At 35.0% G+C, this 21916-nt stretch overlaps 2 protein-coding genes and 4 long non-coding RNA genes across 6 annotated transcripts; all 6 read right to left on the bottom strand.

The window, feature by feature from the left end:
- Positions 1–286: 286 nt before the first annotated feature.
- Positions 287–850, bottom strand: LOC111792540 (uncharacterized). The gene is made up of 2 exons (XM_023674057.2): positions 680–850; positions 287–582 (listed from the first exon to the last, which is right to left on the bottom strand). Exons 1-2 carry the CDS (start codon positions 789–791, stop codon positions 392–394), a joined length of 303 nt encoding a protein of 100 aa, XP_023529825.2. The 5' UTR covers positions 792–850; the 3' UTR covers positions 287–391.
- Positions 851–3862: 3012 nt separating this feature from the next.
- LOC111792919 (uncharacterized) lies at positions 3863–4461 on the bottom strand. The gene has a single exon (XM_023674545.2). The coding sequence runs from the start codon at positions 4433–4435 to the stop codon at positions 4088–4090; it is 348 nt and encodes a 115-aa protein (XP_023530313.2). The 5' UTR covers positions 4436–4461; the 3' UTR covers positions 3863–4087.
- Positions 4462–5941: 1480 nt separating this feature from the next.
- On the bottom strand, positions 5942–6595 carry LOC147792760 (uncharacterized). Its single transcript, XR_015420523.1, has 2 exons — positions 6457–6595; positions 5942–6272 (listed from the first exon to the last, which is right to left on the bottom strand). It is a non-coding gene; the product is annotated as an uncharacterized LOC147792760 (long non-coding RNA).
- A 1912-nt stretch (positions 6596–8507) lies between these two features.
- LOC111792548 (uncharacterized) lies at positions 8508–9209 on the bottom strand. The gene is made up of 2 exons (XR_002814803.2): positions 8948–9209; positions 8508–8861 (listed from the first exon to the last, which is right to left on the bottom strand). It is a non-coding gene; the product is annotated as an uncharacterized LOC111792548 (long non-coding RNA).
- A 3833-nt stretch (positions 9210–13042) lies between these two features.
- On the bottom strand, positions 13043–13639 carry LOC111792547 (uncharacterized). The gene is made up of 2 exons (XR_002814802.2): positions 13437–13639; positions 13043–13350 (listed from the first exon to the last, which is right to left on the bottom strand). It is a non-coding gene; the product is annotated as an uncharacterized LOC111792547 (long non-coding RNA).
- A 6578-nt stretch (positions 13640–20217) lies between these two features.
- On the bottom strand, positions 20218–20791 carry LOC111792550 (uncharacterized). Its single transcript, XR_002814805.2, has 2 exons — positions 20599–20791; positions 20218–20512 (listed from the first exon to the last, which is right to left on the bottom strand). It is a non-coding gene; the product is annotated as an uncharacterized LOC111792550 (long non-coding RNA).
- Between the last annotated feature and the right edge of the window lie 1125 nt (positions 20792–21916).

Here is a 21916-nt window from a genome sequence, read left to right as displayed (position 1 = left end):
TGAACATTTTTATAAACATAGGAAATGGCGAAAGGGGGACAATGTGTGGACTTAGAGTCGTTTGAATTTGATTTGGTTTTTTCTTGTTATCATAGTGGGCGAAGAGTTTGGACTTTATGGACCTACAAGTTGCCAAAACGATGATGTTTTTCCACAAATGTAGAGCATTTGAACTTCAAAGAAATAAATATCTCCTAATTACCGCTTACTTAGATAGATATTTTCAACGATTGAACTATGCTCAAGTTATGGAGATAGAAATCGGATTTGCAAAACAGAAACACACTAAAAACCAAACATGGAGAAAGAACAGCCGAGGCATTCCATTCCCCATGCATTTATTTCTCAAACATTAAACCATTTCATTATTTCAGCACATCCACACTATGCCTTATGGCTTTGCACCCTCCACCACTTCACCGGCGTAGCTGCAGCACCGGTAGCGGCACCAACCATGCCTGCAACGGTAGCCACCATGACCGTGCCCATCATGGCCGCCATGGTCGTAGCGACCACGACGGTAGCCCCTATCATATCCTCCATACTTGGCATCCTCTACGCCATTGGTCTCCATTGTAGCCACTACAACATTATCATTAAAATTAACTCGAAGTTAAACAAAGCTAAACATTACGGTCAAGATTTTAAGTGTCATAGAATCTTATCATGTGAGACTCACCATTTTCGGTCTTGACCGAGGTGTGTGCGAGGTCGCTCACAGCCACGTTCGAAGAGATGAGGAGAACAAAGGCGAAAAGAAGGCCGAGGAAAACAAAAGCCTTGGAGCTCATTTTTTTGTGTGTAGTAAAGATTGATTTTTTGAGATGGGATGAGTAAGATTTGCATCCTTCTTGAAGTATTTATAGGCATAAAGAGTAAAAGAGATGAGTTGAATTATGACATGGGGATTTATGACTGACCCATAATTTAGTTGGGTGTTAATGAACCAACTGAAAAACACGTTGAAATGACTTAGTTCTCTTCAAAATCTTATCCGTAGGGAAAAATAATGTTTCATGACTACGAACCTCTACAATGGTATGATAAGCTCTCATGATTTTGCTTTTAAATTTTTTTAAAAGCCTCGTATCGAAGTATTATTTACTTATAAACCCATGATCAAATCCTTAATTAGCCAATGTGGGACTCCTCCCCACAATCATCAACACACTGGTTATCATCGTGCAACTTTAAATTCAAATCGACATCTCTCAACTGTTTTAAAACTATTTTAAAGTTCAAAACTCGTTAGAATTTTAGACGAAAAGTCGACATGTCTAAATATCGTTCTGTCAAATTATTTTCATGCAAGTGGACTTGTGAGATCCCACATTAGTTGGGGAGGAAAATGAAGTATTCTTTATAAGGGTGTGAAAATCTCTCTCTAGCAAACACGTTTTAAAAACTTTGAGGGAAAATTTGAAAGGAAAAGCACAAAAGAAGACAATATCTACTAGTGGTGGGTCTAGGCGGTTATGAAATGGGCATATTCATTGTGCAAATCAAAAGTGGATCCTTGCATTAATCTAGTGGGTTCTAGTACATCATTGAATGACAGGCACAGCTTCTCGTGGAGATTATTTCATTTACAAGGATGGGGCAACATCTTGTGTAACATGGTGGGGTGATCTGACCCATCATATTAATAATTCATTTCAAATAAATATCAAAACTATGTCCAATCCATTTCTAAGACTATTTGAAAACTTCATTTTGTGTCTTTTTAAAATTATGTTCGAAATAGGGAGCTAGCATAGTCAAATTTGGTTGGCACTGCTACGAAATGAAGTATGTCAGGTCCTTTCATTTCAGACTCTTAAATGCACTTAATACAATACATTTTATGAATGCAATTAATACTATATACAAAGGGAGAGTGAAAAAAAAAAAAAAACGCATAAAACTAGATGAGTGATATCCCATATTGGGTAGGAAAGAGAACAAAACACCGTTTATAAAGATGTAGAAGAAAACTATAGGAGGCTATCCCCCGAATGAGTAGATACGAGGTTGTGTGCCAGCAAAGACATTGGGCCCGGAAGGGGGTGGATTTGGTAGAGTCCCACATCGATTAGAGAAAGGAACAAGTGTCAGCAAAGATGTTAGGCCCTGAAGGAGGTGAATTGTGATAGTGTGTGGAAACCGGGCCGTTACAAGATAGCACGTATGTAGTCTGGAATAGGGTCGGTTGAGATTGAGTAGCATATGATGATTATGTTGAAATATTAATTTTCTCAATTGATAAATTTGTAAACCTTGAATAAATGTTTTGGAATTGGATCTTATACAAACTCATGGTATATAACACTCTCACTCATATGCCTTCATATGAATTATTCAGATCAAGTCATTTGTATCTATGACAAAGTAGGTAATATCAATAATGTTACCGAGAAAATCAATCTTATTAATTTACTATAGGCCTTTTAATTTTTTTTTTTTTAATGTGTCATTCAAATAATATTCAAAGTTTACACCTATAATTTTTAATTTTTAGGTCAAGAGTTAATTTAGATAGTAAATAAAAATAATAAAATAGCTATTAATATTAAATCAGTAATTATGTTGTTTTATTGGAAGACGTGTATCTAAATTGGTAAGATGATGTGTATCTTAGGGCGAACTCTACCTAACATGTGACACCAAGGAGATATACATAAATAAATCAAGACCATATCTGAATAAAGTGCATCTTCTTTTCAATAGTTTAATCATAAACATAAGGTGCACTTTATTTTTCAAGAGCTCAATCATAGAAAGTTAAATACTCGAGCAATTCTTTTCTCTAGGATGCACGCGAGCGATGGCATAGATTTCCCTAGGATGCACGCGAGCGATGGCATAGATTTCCCTAGGATGCACGCGAGCGATGGCATAGATTTCCCTAGGATGCACGCGAGCGATGGCATAGATTTCCCTAGGATGCACGCGAGCGATGGCATAGATTTCCCTAGGATGCACGCGAGCGATGGCATAGATTTCCCTAGGATGCACGCGAGCGATGGCATAGATTTCCCTAGGATGCACGCGAGCGATGGCATAGATTTCCCTAGGATGCACGCGAGCGATGGCATAGATTTCCCTAGGATGCACGCGAGCGATGGCATAGATTTCCCTAGGATGCACGCGAGCGATGGCATAGATTTCCCTAGGATGCACGCGAGCGATGGCATAGATTTCCCTAGGATGCACGCGAGCGATGGCATAGATTTCCCTAGGATGCACGCGAGCGATGGCATAGATTTCCCTAGGATGCACGCGAGCGATGGCATAGATTTCCCTAGGATGCACGCGAGCGATGGCATAGATTTCCCTAGGATGCACGCGAGCGATGGCATAGATTTCCCTAGGATGCACGCGAGCGATGGCATAGATTTCCCTAGGATGCACGCGAGCGATGGCATAGATTTCCCTAGGATGCACGCGAGCGATGGCATAGATTTCCCTAGGATGCACGCGAGCGATGGCATAGATTTCCCTAGGATGCACGCGAGCGATGGCATAGATTTCCCTAGGATGCACGCGAGCGATGGCATAGATTTCCCTAGGATGCACGCGAGCGATGACATAGATTTCCCTAGGATGCACGCGAGCGATGGCATAGATTTCCCTAGGATGCACGCGAGCGATGGCATAGATTTCCCTAGGATGCACGCGAGCGATGGCATAGAGCGATGACATAGATTTTCCTAAGATGCACGTGAGTGATGACATAGCATGTTGAAAGGATCTATGTTTATTTGTGGGGGTATATGTAGGGAAATACTCCAAATTTTGAATCCTGATCTAAAGGTTAGGAATGGGTCCTTACAAATTATATTATAGTGATACCCCTCCCAATAAGAAATAGTTTAAGGTCAAACCAAGGCAGAAGCCAGTGAACACGTGAGTACATGAATTAACACATTGAATTAGAGCTATTCTATTTAATCTAATCAAATATTATATATAAAAACAAAAGAATGAATCAAAATTGTGAAAAGTATAGAATTGAAACTTAAAAACTTTTGATAGAGAAGATGACAAATTTCTAGTAAAATTGTTTTAAAGAACTAGTAAAAAAATAAAGAACAAGAACAAGAACAATTCAAGCATCTACCATGGCGGCGGCTTCTCTCTGAACAGCTTTCATCAACAACCCATCTTTTTGCAGCGCCATATGAATCGGCAAGAACCCTAATCCCTCAGCAATGGCCATCATCATCTTCTTCATTCCCCTCATGAACTTCTCCAAATCAACTTTTCCATTCGACTCCGTTTCGTACACACAACAGACCTCATCGCTTCCAAACTCCTTCAACATCTCTGTGTACGACAGCGCGCCATCGCCGTCGACGTCAAGGTGCCTGAAACGCTCCCTAATGGCGGCGCCGAAGGCTTCCTCGTCCTCCACGAAGCTCACTACGGTGGCTCTGTCTAGCAATTCTACGCTCATCTTCAAAAACCCTAATGGCTTATGATTCTTTGGATGTAGATTTTATAAAAGCCCTTGGCGGCCACTTCTATTGCTATTTTAGGGAAGAGGGGTTTGGTTAATTATTGATTTAGGGTTTCTTATTATTAATTAGATGTTAAAGAAATTACCCAAAAAAAAAAAAAAAAAATTAGGTTAAGTGTACTAATACAAAAAATTTATGGGTATTTTTAAAATGTGGACGGTTTATTAACTGTACTTTCAAATTTTTTAAATGGGGTAGTGACGATTCTATTAACGGTAAAAGTATTTTTTTTTTTAAGTTTTTAAAAAAATTTAAGAATATTAATGAAAATTTGGAAGTTTTGAGTACTTTTTAAAACCCTTTTCAAAATTCAGGGGCGTTTTTGGTATTTTGAAATAAATTATTAACCGTTTCTATCATAATTTTTTAAAAAAGTTTTAAAGGTATTATTAAAAAATTTAAAATTTTATAGATATTTTTGGATGGGAATGGATGGAAATTGAGCTTTAATGGAAAATATTAATAGATGATGCTTCATAATTTTTAATAGATATTTTGTTCGTATGTGGTACTTGTTGCTTGGGGAACGACCTCCCCTATTGTGACCAAAAGTCTTATCCTTGATTTAATCTAAGTTTTTCTATAATAGCTCAAGCTAACCGTTAACAGATATTGTCTGTTTTGGCCAGTTACGTTTTGCTGTCAACCTCACAGTTTTAAAACGTGTCTAAGAGATTTTCATATCTTATAAAGAATGTTTCGTTCCTCTCTCCATTCCATGGGATCTCATAATCACACCCCTCCTTGGGGACAGTGTCCTTACTTTGGCTCTGATACCATTTATAACAGTTCAAGCTCATCGTTAGCAAATATTGTCCACCTCAGTCCGTTACGTATCGTCGTCAACCTCATAGTTTTGAAACGCGTTTAATACGAATTGGTTTCTAAACCTTTATAAAGAATGTTTCGTTCTCCTTTCCAATCGAGATGAGATCTCACACTTTCAACCTAATAACGACTAACAAATGAAATTTAGGTCGAGAAAAAAGCACCCACTAGTTGAATTTATCATTTTGTTTGATTGGTAGCTTGCTCAATTGCTTCTCTAATTTTTTTTTTTTTTTTAAATCCTAAAATTTGGCTAGTTTCAAATTAATTTTTTTTTTCCTACCTTGAAATCACTTTATAAGTTTGACAATTATATTTTATATCTATTTAAATTCTAAACTTTTGCTAGAGTCCATTCGATAATTTACACGTATGCAAAGTTATAATTCTATCGATTAGCCCTATAAACTGTTAGATAAAAATCAATTTACAACTCGTTCATACATCAATTCTCACAGGTATACAGGTTTTTTTAGAAAAATTAAACTACTCACTTGAAAATCAAAAAAAAGTTGCACACATGTAAATTAACGTTTTCTAGATAAAACCTCACAGATGATATAAACTCATCGAGTTACGAATTATACCGGCGCATCCTCGACAAAAAACACAAATCTCCCGAACTTGTAACCATATAAATAGTATTCAATACACACAACAAAGATCCAAGAACACATAAGATGGATAATTATGGGAAGTAAAGAAAGAGATGAAGGGTTTAAAGAGATTAAAACATAATTAAAACCCACATAGTTGTGAGTTTATTTACTTAGTTTCCACTTCAGTTTTGTGGATCATTGCACTTTTTTGACTTAGTATCGCAGTGATCTTGGTGTTTTGGGACCGATTTTGAGCTGCATTTATGATAATGGTTGGGATTACTGCAATTGGGTCTGATGGGGATTAAGCTGTAAAAAATGGGGTAGGGTTTACGTTTGGCCGCTCCTGCATCTCGAAACAAGTTTAATGTGAGATCTCGTATCGGTTGAGGAGCAGAACTAAACACTCTTTATAAGGGTATGAAATTTTCCTGGTTTTAAAATTTTTGAAGGGAAGAAACCCAAAACAGACAATATCTACTGAATTTATTAAATTTAAGATATTAAAAGAGAACGGCTAAGAAGCTCACCATTTTTTCCGGCCACCACTAGCTCCCTGGCTGCAGCCAGCTCGGAGGAGACGAGGAGAAGGAAGAAGAAGAAGGCCAAGAAAACTGAACCCTTTCCACAACTCATTTTAACTTATTGATACACAACAAGTAAAGTGGGTTTGAGATGAAATTGAGTGATTGGTTTCCATATAACAATGTGTTTTTATAGGCAAGGGATGGGGAAATGATCGGCATGGGTCCTAATAACAACAAAATTTGCCAACTTTTTCATGTGGGTTTTTTTTTTTTTTTTTTTTTTGGCAGTATGGATCTTACGAGCTCATCGCTAGTAAATATCATCAACTTTGGCTTGTTACGCATCTTTATTAGCTTGACGGTTTTAAAACGTATTTTACCAAAGAGAGGTTTCCACACTTTTATAAGGAATGATTCGTTTCTCTCTCCAATCAATGTGAGATCTCACAATCTACCTCTGAGGGTCAACGTTTTCGTTAACACACTGCTCGGGTCTGGCTTTGATACCATTTGTAATAACTCAAGCCCACCTCTAGTAGATATTGTTTGGTTTGACCCATTACGTATTGTCGTCAATCTTACAATTTTAAAATGTCTCTACTAGTGAGAGGTTTCCACACCTTTCCAAAAAATGCTTCATTTCTCTCCTACGAATATGTGATCTCACATGGTAAGTCTTTTGACCTACCTTCTTTGAAAAAAAATTAGTTTACACACATACAAAGTTGTAACTATATCAATAAAACCCTTAAGTGCCCATCAAACCTGTCGGAAGAATAACCAAAAGTGTACCAAGCATAGATTGCATTATTGTTTGGAAAAGTCTTACATTAAAGGAAACGAGTGTTGTTTTATTATTTATTCAAGAACATAGGAAGATATTTTATAGATAATAATATTAATTTATAGGATAATATGGAACTTAAACATAGTAATTGAAATAGTTTAAAAATTTAAGAACTACTAACCTATTTATGCAACATTTTTGTTTAGATGGCACTTAATATTGTATGTGTGAATATCATATTCATGTAATAACTTAAAGGGTTTATAATTATACATAAAGTCAAGTGTCTTATCTTGGTAACGCTACTAATACAACCAACTTTGTAATCGTCACAAATGATTTGATCTAAATTGTTCATATAGAGACATGTAAGTGGAGATATCATATATAATGAGTTTGTATAAGACTAAACCATGAAATATTTAATCTTTTTTTTTTGTAAATTTGTTAATTATGAAGATTAATATTTCATAGGATGACCATATGCAACCCAATTTTAATCTCAATTGAGTTAAGAACTTCTACCTGTGAGAACTTATTCTTTGATTTGTATGAGTGGGAATTGTTTTTGTAGCGGACTCAATATGTCTACCCACATAGGAGAAGTAGATGAATAGTTTCATTAAGTGTTAATTTTGGGACTTAACAATGGTCCCATCCTCTCATTGGCCCGAGAGGAATTTAATTTATAGTTGGATGATAAACAAATTGTTAAGTAAGGAATGAATGGTACTTTAAAAGATGTAATGATGTGTAAAATGAAATTTTGACCTAGTTATAATTACGAACAATTTGTGAAGGATCAACTTGCGTTTAGTGATTATATCAATAGAAACAACTTGTCCTATCACGCATGTGAGTTCAACTATAGGTCCTTAGTAGGGTAGGGTGACCTACCGTCAATAAATGAAAATTGATTAATAAAATATATTTAAACCCATATGAGAGTCAATTTGAAATTCGTTCAATACATCAATCTAACTATTCACTTGAAAATCGTCAAATATTTGCAATGAAAAATCTAAATCAGATAAGTATTGAAAATTCATAAACTTAATTGATAGGATTTGCTCAAAATTCATAATCGTTTACACATAAGATAAGTATTTAAAAGCGTCTTTTGGTCGAGCATCCTTCTTAAAAGTTGCTCAAAACATTAAGAACGATTAATATAGACTTTTGAATCACCGATATCGATCGAAAGATAATTAAAGGTAAGAATTTTAAATTTTTAGTTACGGTTAGATATGAACGTTGAGATAAATAATAGCTTGTGAACACTTAATCACGTATCTTACTCCAATTATACTCGCGCAACCTCGAGATAAAACACAAATCTCCCAAACTTATAACCATATAAATAGGATTCAATACACATAAGATAGATAGTAATCAAAACCCAGGTAGGTGTGGGTTAGTTTATTTAGTTTCCATGGTGTTTGATCTTAGTGTCCACTTCAGTTCTGCGGAGGGCAATTTCGTGAATAAGGATTGCAGACTTCGGGTGGGGTTGGCCGTGGGAAGCAATCACCATAACGACCTGGGCGATCGCAAACGGGTTTGTTGGGGTTTCGTGTGCGGGGGGTGACGAAAGTGGTGCGGCCTTCATGCATGACCGCTGCTGCATCCACAAACAAATTTAAGCTTTCACTATATATACTTAACCAAAACTAAAACCGTAGGCTGCACAATATGTAAGAACCTCACCATTGTTTCCGGCCACCATCAGCTTCCGGGCAGCAGCCAGCTCCGAGGAGAAGAGGAAAAAGAAGAGCAAGAAAGCCAAAAAGACCGAACCCTTCCCACCACTCATCTTCGTTGATATCTCTTATCACTATACTCAACAACAACTATGGTGGGTTTGAGATGAACTTGAGTGATTGGTTTCCTCATTCCATTGTGTTTTTATAGGCCATGGGAGAGGGACATGTTATTTCAATCGCATACACCTTATAAATATCTTCGAGTCTCCGATGTTAACTACCGAAAATTTGAAATATATAAATAATTAATTAAAATAAGAAAGCTTATCGGGAAGTTTGAGTTCAATATAAAAGGGAGGTCACTTGACTTACCGTGTCACAATAATTGCACAGTTTCGTCTCACTTTGGTGATTCGGAGGTAGTTGAAGAATACATTTTCTGACGGCTCCAGTTCGACTTCTCAGCTAATCTAGCTTGAGTCTCATCGATTTTGACTCTTTGAAGGGTATTTTTTACGCTTTCGAAGACGTTTAAGATTAGTATGACTACTTTTCAAGCGAAGCTTAGATTAATTTATGCAAATCAGATGAGTCAATTCTCATAGTAGAGTTTTTAGTTATATGATTATGGGATTCCTTAGGTAAAATTAGATTTTAAGGAGCAACTTTGAGATAGTATCAAGGGAGCATAATGACTTCGGCTTAAATGGTTTTACTATTGGTTTGATTGAATTAATTGTATGATGTATGAACGACACACGCTCTGACGTGTCGTACTTTGTGATTGTCTGACACGTATTATGTTCAGTCGTGTTATATTTGATGTCATGAGATGTTGTGTTATGTTATATATCTGGTTGTGACTTTCCATATCGTATGATGCATGATACCGCTATATGTTATGACATGCACACTATGTTACCATGTTCACTTCGCGTTTATGAAAAAACTATTAAACCCCCTATGTTATTCATGAAAGTTGTGTTATGACAAAACGAGGCATGACATGTATCATATGCATATACCAGGATTTAAAGCTGGGGCCCTCATACATTTTATATGTCATTTGCATTAAGATACTTCCCCGTTATGATTAGTACGAACGTGTATGCTATGATATTATGTACATCATGATATTATGTGCGCTCCCTTCCCTCCAAGCTTTTTCACGAGCGTGAGTGCGTGGAAGGCCATATCCAAGAATACATATACAAGTCTCCTTCGAAGTCAATGTTCGAAAAAATGAAAAGGATAAGTTTGTGAGAAAAAGTTAGAATAATCAAAGTTATGCCCCCCACAACCCTACCAAGTTGACGACCATTGACTCATATTATTCAATATTGTCTTTTCTTTAGGTCTAGAGAAAAAAAGATTATATATTGACTTTTCAAAGAGAAAAGTAAGTTGCCAATTTTACCCGATTATCTCATTAATAATAGAATGATTTAGACATAGATATCGTTTAAAGATTTAAGAACAAGAGTATTTTTATACTTATTTATATTACTTTTCTTTTTAAGATAATATCTGATCTTATATGATTGATGTAAATGCAAACACGAGTAGTTAGATAATAAAATTGTAGATAGAGTTGAGTCATGTGTATGTAACTTAAGTTTGCTCATAAGACAGGTCCTCGTAGATTTTTTCTAGGCATGAAAATGATATCTTTTGGTCAAAAATTAATCTATGAATCTAAAATTTTGAAGGTTATCAATAAGAATTCAAAAACCCGATAATTTATCAATTAAATAATGAATTTTTATAAGAGAATCAATCTTTTTATTTTTGTTAGATTCGAAAGGGCACGTTAGTTTACAAATGTGCAAAATTATAATTCTATCAATTAAATTTCTTATATTATCATAGTGGAATCAATTTAAGCACTCAATTTGATGTTCATTATACAACAATTTTCACGTGTGTAAACTTCTTAAAATACCTAGAACTTTATTTGTTACAGTATGAGGTCTCTATTAGCAGTATCGTTCGCTTTAGTCTATTACACATCATCGTCAACTTCACAATTTTAAAATGTCTATTAGCGAGAGATTTCCATACTATAAAGAATATTTCGATTCCCTCTCCAGTTAATGTGATATCTCACAATCCACTCCCTTTGAGTCTAGCATGTTCGCTGACACATCCGTGTTTGGCTCCAATATCAACCATAACAGTCCGAGGCTACTGCTAGTAAATATTGTCCATTTTAGCCCGTTACATATTGCCATCAGCCTCATAGTTTTAAATGCATCTACTAGATTGAGGTTTTCACACTCTTATAAAGAATATTTCGTTCTACTCTGTCCAACCAAGTTGAGATCTCACATCGTTACAATTGATTTATAATTATTTCCATTCAATACAATTTAAGATTCCAACCTATCCTTTTTAAGTACCTATCAAATGAAAGAACAAAAACAAGAAGTGTCTATCAATCTAGCATTATTTGTTTGGAAAAGTCATAAAATTTGGAGAATTTTATTTTATTTAATTGCCCATAAAATATCTCCAAACATATAATAATACGAACTCTAATAAAAGTGAACCCTTCATAAATACTTTTTTTTTTTTCTTATTGTAATGAGTTTTTAATTTACTTTCATATTAGTTAAAATACTACAAATGATCACTACTAGCAAAATTCAAATGGGATAATTTTTACCTAAAAGTTTGTATTTTTTAGGCTTTTGGTGAGTCCACTGCTAGCAAATATTCTCTTATTTAGAGGACCTCATGAATGTTGTAGAATTATAATCATGGGGATACTTCCCCTAGAGATGATGAGTGAGGACGCGCACAGTATGATGATGAAGGTGTTCATGGGAAGCATGACATTAGGGGTTTCGCTAACCTCCAGACGTCGCTACATATAGCTAGCTTGACCAGAGAGGGTCTAGAGGGTGTGCAAGTCGCTTGGGGATTTACACTCGCATGTGTGGGTCGTGTGTAGGAAAGTACTACACATCCATAGCGAGATTGGAGGTCACCCCTAGATAAGATAGAAACAAGTCCCTACATCATATTTGCATGTGATTTTGGATTTAGCATGGGCTCTATAGTGGGGTCACTTACAAAGATTTTTTCGAAATACTTAGGCTGTGTGCCACATCATTTTTCTCAGGTAAAGGCAAGGCGCCGATGTACGAATGACGACGGCATCGCGAGTAGAGATTGTGGCACGTGCATATGATAGATGAATATTTAAATTCCTAGTCTTAGGTTAATATAAGTTGTCTTCATTTCATTATTTTATTTTGTATTTGTTTTTATTTTTTAATTCTAGTATATTGTTTGAAACACGTAAAACTGATAGTGTTTTCTAGAAGATGATGTTGTTTTATGTGTTTTCAAAATTTATGTTATAAATGATGTTTATTTTAAGAGTTATATTTTCAGATTAAGAGATGAGAACGAGACGTTAGTAGCGAATCTAAGTATGCAGAAATTTAGGGTCGTTACATCCCGAGTCTTGGAACATCATTGGTCTTTGTTTCTCACTCGAGCACGCTTATCAAGAACTAATCTATGAGAATTTTTACCATTGAGACATGTTGATTTTTCTTCCACCCAAGTATTATTGAGACATGAACCCTTCCATGTCCATGTCGAGTCATTTCTACATACCGTGCTAGATAACAATAATATATACCAACCTTCGATTCAAGGAACGAGACACAATATTAGCACACTCGTGTCGCCCAACACTATTCTATAAAACTCATTTCCACAGAAAAACGCTCAAGACACTCATCTTGCAACACTCACACACACACACTGTGACACACATGTACTATAAAGTATCTCACCTAAGCCATAAAGTCTAGAAATTTTTTAGAGTTAACACCATGCCTCCAACCTAGGACTAGAGATGTTTACTAAACATGTGATTGAGACCAGGTTAGAATGTATTGAGTTTATGTTGTTTTATGTTTAATTTTCTTTTGAAGTTATGTTATAAGTAAAGAAAGCCTCTAAAGATTAATATAAAAACAATTTCGTGATTGATATTTTTTTCTTTTAATTTAATTTAACGTGGGTCAACCGTTAAAAATTTACACATATAAATTAACGTTTTTTTAAGATAGAATCTAACATATGGTATAAATTGATCGAGTTACGAATTATATCATATCGCACATCCTAGGCATAAAACACAAATCTCCCAAACTTATAACCATATACATAGGATTCAACACACACAACAAAGGCAAGATAGATAGTAATTAAAACCCACGTAGTTGTGGGTTAGTTTATTTAGTTTCCATGTTTGATCTTAGTTTCCACTTCAGTTCTTCGGAGGGCAGTATTCTACATAAGGATCGCAGGGCTGTGGGAGGCAACTCCTATAACTGTTACGATCGCAATAGGGGTCGCCGGAGTCTTGTGTGCGGGGATTGACCGCTGCTGCATCCACAAACAAATTTAACCTTTCACTATATATACTTAACCAAAACTAAAACCGTAGGCTGCACAATATGTAAGAAGTTCACCATTTTTTCCGGCCACCATTAGCTTCCTGGCTGCACCCAACTCTGAGGAGACGAGGAAAAAGAAGAGCAAGAAAGCCAAAAAAACTGAAACCTTCCGACCACTCATTTTAGTTGATATCTCTTATCACTATACTTAACAACAACTATGGTGGGTTTGAGATGAACTTGAGTGATTGGTTTCCTCTTTATAATGTGTTTTTATAGGCCATGGGAGAGGGACAAATTATTTCAATATATTATAAATATCTTCGAGTCTTGGATGTTAGCCACTGAAAATTTGAAATATATAAAAGAAATAATTAAAATAAGAAAGCTTATCCATCGTCTCTTAGGTTGAGAAAGTGGGAAGTTTGAGTTCAATATAAAAGGGAGGTCACTTGACTGACGGTATCACAATAATTGTACAGTTTCATTCTAGGTGATTCAGAATCAGTTGGAGAATACATTTTATGACGGTTCCAGCTTGGCTTCTCAGCTAATCTAGCTTGTGTCTGATACGTTTGAACCCTTTTCTATCAGTTTTGACTATTCGGAAGGTGTTTTTGACATTTTTGCAGATGTTTAAGATTAGTATGACTATTTTTCAAGCTAAGTTTAGATTATTTTATGTAAATAAGGTGAATCAATTTTTATAGTAGAGTTCTAAGTTATATGATTGTGGGACTCATTAGGTAAAATTTGATTCCAATGAGTAGCTTTGAGCTAGAATCAAGGGAGCATAGTGACTTCGGTTTAAATAGTTTTACTATTCCCTTGGTTGAATTAATTGTATGAAGTAGGAACAAGCACATACTCTGTGGTCCTTCCACGTATCGTACTTTGTGACTGTTTGACATGTGTTAATTTATGTTGTGTGATATGTGATGCCGTGAGATGTTGTGTTATGTTATATATCTGGTTGTGACTTCCATGTCGTATGATGCATGATACCTCTATATGTTATGACAAGCAAATACTACGTTACCATGTTCACTTTAGGTTTATGAAAAACTGTTAAGCCATATATGTTATTCATGAAAGTTATGTTATGAAAGAAACAAGGCATGACATGTATTATACACATATGCCATGATTTAAAGTTATGGAGACCTAATGCATTTTGTATGTCATGTGCATTGAGATACTTTCACGTTATGGTTATTACAAACATGTATATTATGATATTATGTACACCATAATATTATGGACGCTTATTTTCTTAAAGGCTTTTCCACTGTTAGTGTACACTGGCTGAAGGCCATGTCCAAGAATACGTATACGAACCCGACTGAGAGTTTTCGTGTGTTTGAAAAAAATGAAAGAGATAAGGTGGACGACCATTGACTTGCGTCTAATTGAAATCGTCTTAGAATAATATATCCTTTAGACATAGTAATTGAAATCGTTTAAAGATTTAAGAACCTACAAGTAAATTGCTTACGAAATATTTTTATACTCATTCATACTACTTCTCTTTTAAAAATGATATCTAATCTTTTGTGGCTGATGTGAATGCAAATACGAGTAATTTGATAACGATAGAGTGATTCATGTTTTGGAAAATTGTATGTGGCTTAAATTTGCTCATAAAACAAGTCTTATAGATTTTTTCTATATATGAAAATGATATCTTTCTAATATCTTTTTGCCAAAAATTAATTTATACATCTAAATTTTAAATATTGAACTTTTATAAACGTGTCAATTTTTCATCTTTACTGGTAGATATTATTTTTGTTGACTTTTATTTTTCATCCCCAAAAATTTTTAAAACACATCTAGTTTTTATCTTTAAATTAAAGTTAAAAAGTAAAATTTTAATTTAAAAAAAATAGCACATGGGTAATTTTTAAAATAGAAAACTAATAAATATATCAATATTCACGAGTTTCACCATGTTTTCATCATTATTTGACCAACTTTCATGCTTTTATGTTTGAATAAATATTAAATGTTATTTTTTCTTTAGTGGATTTTAATTCAGAAGCTAGTGGAAAAGTGAAAGGTCGATGGTCTTGTAGATAGATGAAAAACAAGAGTTGTTAGAAGAGATAATGACGTTTTTATGGCTATAATTAGTTTTTAGTTTTTCTTAATTATCCTATTATCAAGATTGTTCTCATTCAGATGTAGGTCTTGGTTCATTCATGTACGACTCCTGTACTCAGGTATCACACGTTGCTTGATACTTCGTGATGTCATCCCGAGTCTTGGAATATCATTGATCTTTGTTGCTCACTCGAGCACACTTATCAAGAACTAATCTATGAGAATTTTTATCATTGAGACATCTCGATTATTCTTCCACCCACGTATTATTGAAACATGAACCCTCCCATGTCCATGTCTGCGTCATTTCTACAAATCTTGCTAGATAACAACAATATATACCGACCTTCGATTCAAGGGACGAGATACAATATTAGCACACTTGTGTGTCACCAGACACTATCCTATGAAACTCATTTCCAAAGGAAGACACTCAAGACACTCGTCTTGCAACACTCACACACACCATGACACACAAATGTACTATGAAGTATCCCACCTAAGCCACAGAATCTAGAAGTTGTGGAGAACTAACACCATGCCTCGAGACATATGACCATGGATGTTTACTAAATATGTCACGGGACTATGTTAGAATGTATTGAGCTTATGTTACAAGTGAAGAAAGTGTCCTAAAGATTAATAATAAAAACAATTTTGTGAATTTAATTTAATGTAGGTCAACCGTTAAAAAATTTGCACACATAAATTAACGTTTCTAACATATGGTATAAATTGATCGAGTTACAAATTATATCGCGCATCCTTGGCATAAAACACAAATCTCCCGAACTTATAACCATATAAATAGGATTCAATACACATAAGATAGATAGTAATCAAAACCCAGGTAGGTGTGGGTTAGTTTATTTAGTTCCCATGGTGTTTGATCTTAGTGTCCACTTCAGTTCTTGGGAGGGCAGTTTTGTGTATAAGGATCGCAGACCGGGGGTTGGACTGAGGGGCAATCTCCATAAGGACTGCTACTGTAGCAAGGGGGTCTGTCGGAGTATTGTGTGCGGGGGGTGACGAAAGTGGTGCGGCCTTCATGCATGACCGCTGCTGCATCCAAAAACAAATTTAAGCTTTCACTATATATACTTAACCAAAACTAAAACGGTAGGCTGCACAATATGTAAGAACCTCACCATTGTTTCCGGCCACCATCAGCTTCCGGGCAGCAGCCAGCTCCGAGGAGAAGAGGAAAAAGAAGAGCAAGAAAGCCAAAAGGACCGAACCCTTCCCACCACTCATCTTAGTTGATATCTCTTATCACTATACTCAACAACAACTATGGTGGGTTTGAGATGAACTTGAGTGATTGGTTTCCTCATTCCATTGTGTTTTTATAGGCCATGGGAGAGGGACATGTTATTTCAATCGCATACACCTTACAAATATCTTCGAGTCTTCGATGTTGACAAACGAAAAGGTGGGTGTGTGTCACAACAATTGCACAGTTTCATTCCACTTTGATGGTTCGCAACCAGTTGGAGAATACATTTTCTGACAGTTTTAGCTTGACTTTTCAGCGTATCCCGCTTAGGTCTATTACACTCAAATCCTTTTCTATTGGTTTTGACTCATTGGGAGGCGGTTAAGTTTAAGTTAGTATTACTACTTTTCAAGCTAAGTTTAGATTATTGTATGCAAATCAAGTGAGTCATTTTTTATGGTAGAATCTTAAGTTATATGATTGCCGGACTCTTTAAGTAGAATTAGATTTGGAGCGTAGTAATTTCGGCTTAAATTGTTTTACTATTGGCTTGGTTGAATAAATTGTATGAAGTATGAACGGTGCATGCTCTGTGGCCTCTCCATGTGTCGTACTTTGTGACTGTTTAACTCTATGTGTCATGAGACATCCATACTATGTTAGCATGCTTGCTTGAGATATAGGAAAAACTATTAAGCCACATATGATTCATGAAAGTTATGTTACGAAAGAAACGAGACATGACATACATCGTACGTATATACCATGATTTAAAGCGATGAGAACCTCAGCATTTTGTAAGCCATGTGCATTGGGATACTTTTTCGTTATGATTAGTATGGACGTGTATACATTATGCACACCATGATATTATGCGTACTCCTTTTCATTCGGGCTTTTTCACCATTGTGAATGTACACTGGCTGAAGGCCATGTCTAAGGGTACGTTTACAAGCCCGCCAAGAAATCTATGTACACGTGTGTGAATCGCGTGTTTAAAACAAACGAAAGAGATAAAAGTTTGATTCGAGTAAAAGTTACAAATAATTGAAGGTCGTGGAAATCTTTATTCATATGTCTATTTTGTTTATCCTAATTGAGAGAAAAAAAATTTATAAATATTTAAATTTTCAACGAGAAAAGTAAGTGGCCAAACTTTCTCCAATTTTCCAATTACCTCATTAATAATGTAATTTTGTTCTTTAGGAAACAACAAAATATTAATAGAATATTTAAATCATAATTGTTTTTTATGCCTATTCATTTAAATTTCTAAATTTTGTACCAAAAATAGTCTATTTTGTTATAATATTTTCCATTCAATACAATTTAAAGATTCCTACCTAACCTTTCAAGTGCCCATCAAAAGACAACAAGTGTATCTAACCAAGATTGCATTAGATTGCATTAGATTGCATTAGATTGCATTAGATTGCATTAGGAACCGAGTTTTGTTTTATTTACTTATTTATTTATTCATGAACATACCAACATATTTTATAGATAATAATATTTCTAAAACAGAGCTCGAGTACGAGAGATTTAAATTTCTACACGATTTAGACGTAGTAATTGAAATTGTTTAAAGATTTAAAAACCTTTAAGTAAGCTACGTCTCGAATATTTTTATACTCATTCATATTATTTTTCTTTTTAAAATGATATCTGATCTTACATGACTGATGTGAATGCATAAACAAATAGTTAGATAATAAAATTGCAAATAGAGTTGAGTCATGTTTTGGAAAATCGTAAGTGGCTAACGTTTTTTCATAATACAGACAAACCTCCATAGATTTTTTCTATACATGAAAATGATATATTTCTAATATTTTTTTGGTCAAAAATTAATTTATACATCTAATTTTTTTTTAAGGTTGTATCAATAAAAATTCTAAACCCATCAATCTGATATGATTAGATGACTAAATCAAATCTAATTCAAATAATTAAATCAAATTTAAGTCAATTAACAAAGTCTTTCAAATAATAAAATCAAATCTAAATCAAATAACAAAACTTAACAGTGAAACAGCCGACAAGGAACAAGAGACAGTCATGTCAAAGCACAGCGTGACCTATGGGCAAGACGGTTCCCTTATGAGGGAGTGGCTATCTATTGGAGTTTCAACCAACTACCATCAGTCAATTCCACTTTGGGGATAATTTTTATACGGTCTCCTTATTGTTAAGACTCTTTTTGATTGAATAGTGAAAGATAAATCGCCTATATAAGATACTATTGAAAAACTATCAACATCTTCCAAAAGTATCTATTGGCGTTGGCAGCAAGAAAGTGAACAAGAAACCAATGGGTCAAGAGAAAAGGAATCGAAAAATAAATCCAAGAAGCAACCAGAGTATGCTTCAATCAGCGAAGTACAGCCTACAAGTCAATGTGTTTCATCGACTTATCATCTCAACCAAAGAGACCTAGAGGAAGACCAGACATAAAAAGAAAAGAGATTTCAAACTTTTCATCTAACCAAAGAAACCTAGGGGAGGCCTAAAAATAAGGTGGAAAAATAGAGTGCATCATAAGAATTTCATAAATGTAAGCCTAATGATAAATTCTCTCCACATAAGAGATGAGTGGAAGAAATTGTATGTTGCCAAATTAAAATTTCTTTGGAACCAAGCAAAGTTGAAAGTAGAGTGCAACGTGCAGACATTCTCACCAAGAACATAGCAAAGGTTAAATTGGCAGACATTGGGAGTTGCTCGAAGTGAAAAATCTCGAGCAAAGTCAAGTTTACGGAGGAGGATGTGAGTTTATAAGCTTCACTTAACAAAATAGAAAAGTTATTAACCTAGAGGAATTTTAGGATAATTATTCAGTAGTTGATTTGATAGTTTAGAAGATCGATTAGTAAGATTCAGTTGTTATTAATTTGAAAGTTTATGGAATGGATTAGTAAAATTTATTAGTAATTGAATTGTAGGAGAAAGTTTAGGAATTTGAAGAGGAAGTTTAGGACATCGATTGTGCAATCTGATTTAATAAAGCACAAGTGCTTAAAGTTTTCTATTCAAAAGCTTTCTCCCCTCGAGTTGTTCTTCCCCTTCCGTTAATTGTTTCGACATATTTGGATCGTGGATAATTTCCAACTCTTCCTCGTTCGCAACAAACTTTTGTTCTCCCTTTTTCCATTTTCTTCTCTTATATTTTTTGTGAAAAGTTGATGCCACACAATCACCAATGTTGTTAGTATAGATATTAACTTTCAATTCATTTAGTTTTTCTTAGTTATCCTATCATCAAGATCGCTCTCATTCGGATGTGGTCTCGGTTCATTCATGTACTGCTCCTTTACTCGGGTATCACATATTGCCTGTATGTGTATGTCATTCAATTGTGACTCTAGCCAACTTGCCTCTGTTTTAGGAGGTTCAACCTTGTCTCTACTCTAGGCCAAAGTCCTTCAAATGTTATGGCACATATGATTACATCATCCACTCATCTTGCAACACTCACACACACACAGCATGACATACATGTACTATTGATCGAGTTACAAATCATACCCACGCATCATCGGCATAAAACATGAATCTCCCAAACTTATAACCATATAAATAGGATTCAATACACACAACAAAGGTAAGATAGATAGTAATTAAAAACCCAGGTAGGTGTGGGTTAGTTTATTTAGTTTCCATGGTGTTTGATCTTAGCGTCCACTTCAGTTCCGCGGAGGGCAGTCTTGTGTATAAGGATCGCAGACCGAGGTTAGGCAAGAGTTGCAATCACTATAACAATAGCAATTTTGCTCGTCGGGGTTTTGTGTGGCGGGGCTGCTGAAAACGGTGGGGTCTTCATGTATGGCCGCTGCTGCATCCACAAACAAATTTAAGCTTTCACTATATATACTTGAGCAAAACTAAAACGGTAGGCTGCACAATATGTAAGAACCTCACCGTTGTTTCCGGCCATCATCAGCTTCCGGGCAGCAGCCAGCTCGGAGGAGAAGAGGAAAAAGAAGAGCAAGAAAGCCAAAAGAACTGAACCCTTCCGACCACTCATTTTAGTTGATATCTCTTATCACTATACTCAACAACAACTATGGTGGGTTTGAGATGAACTTGAGTGATTGGTTTCCTCTTTCTAATGTGTTTTTATAGGCCATGGGAGAGGGACAAATTATTTCAATATATTATAAATATCTTCGAGTCTTGGATGTTAGCCACTGAAAATTTGAAATATATAAAGAAATAATTAAAATAATAACGGTTATACTTTCATCCCACCGTTCCAAACCAGTTGGAGAATACATCTTCTAACAGCTTTAGCTTGACTTTTCAGCTAATCGGGTTTAGGCCTAATATGTTCAAACCCTTTTCTGTCGGTTTTGACTAGTCAGGGAGCGGTTACATTTAAATTAGTATGACTAATTTTCAAGCTAAGTTTAGATTATGTTATGCAAATGAGGTGAGTCATTTTTCATAGCAGAGTTCTAAGTTATATGATTGTCGGACTCCTTAGGGTAGAATTAGATTTGGAGCGTAGTAATTTCGGCTTAAATGACTTTACTATTGGCTTGGTTGAATAAATTGTATGAAGTATGAACGGCGCATGCTCTGTGGCCCCTCCATGTGTCGTACTTTGTGACTGTTTGACATGTATCATGTTATATGTGATATCATGAGACATTATTTATGTTATACATCTAGTTGTGACTTCTATGTCGTATGATGCGGGATACCTCTATATGTTATGACATGCACACTAGCATGTTTATTTCAGGTTTAGGAAAAACTGTTAAGCCACATATGGATTCATGAAAGTTATGTTACGAAAGAAACGAGGTATGACATACATCGTACGCATATATCATGATTTAAAGCTTTGGGAACCTCATGCATTTTGTAAGTCATGTGCATTGGGATACTTTTCCGTTATGATTAGTACGGACGTGTATACTATGATATTATGTACACCATGATATTATGCGTGCTCCTTTTCGTTCGAATTTTTTGAAAATACACTGGCTAAAGGTCATGTCTAATGGTACGTTTATGAGCTTGCCTAGAAATCGCGTGTTTGAAAAAAACGAAAGAAATAAAGTTTGATTTGAGTAAAAGTTACAAATAATTGAAGGTTAAGTCGCCAAACTTTCTCCAATTTTCCAATTACTTCATTAATAATATAATTTTGTTCTTTAGGAAACAACAAAATATTAATAGAATATTTAAATCATAATTGTTTTTTTATGCCTATTCATTTAAATTTCTAAAT

This window comes from Cucurbita pepo, chromosome 4 (assembly GCF_057944985.1).
Source record: "Cucurbita pepo subsp. pepo isolate OVF chromosome 4, ASM5794498v1, whole genome shotgun sequence".
Taxonomy (NCBI): domain Eukaryota; kingdom Viridiplantae; phylum Streptophyta; class Magnoliopsida; order Cucurbitales; family Cucurbitaceae; genus Cucurbita; species Cucurbita pepo.
This window is presented reverse-complemented; position numbering and strand designations above follow the sequence as displayed.

Excerpts from the sequence above, each read along its gene's own strand:
- LOC111792919 (XM_023674545.2), bottom strand. The coding sequence starts at position 4,435 with ATGAGCGTAGAATTGCTAGACAGAGCCACCGTAGTGAGCTTCGTGGAG.
- LOC111792540 (XM_023674057.2), bottom strand. The coding sequence starts at position 791 with ATGAGCTCCAAGGCTTTTGTTTTCCTCGGCCTTCTTTTCGCCTTTGTT. Across the intron at positions 583-679 it reads CTCGGTCAAGACCGAAAATG|TGGCTACAATGGAGACCAAT; the intron begins GTGAGTCTCACA and ends ATAATGTTGTAG.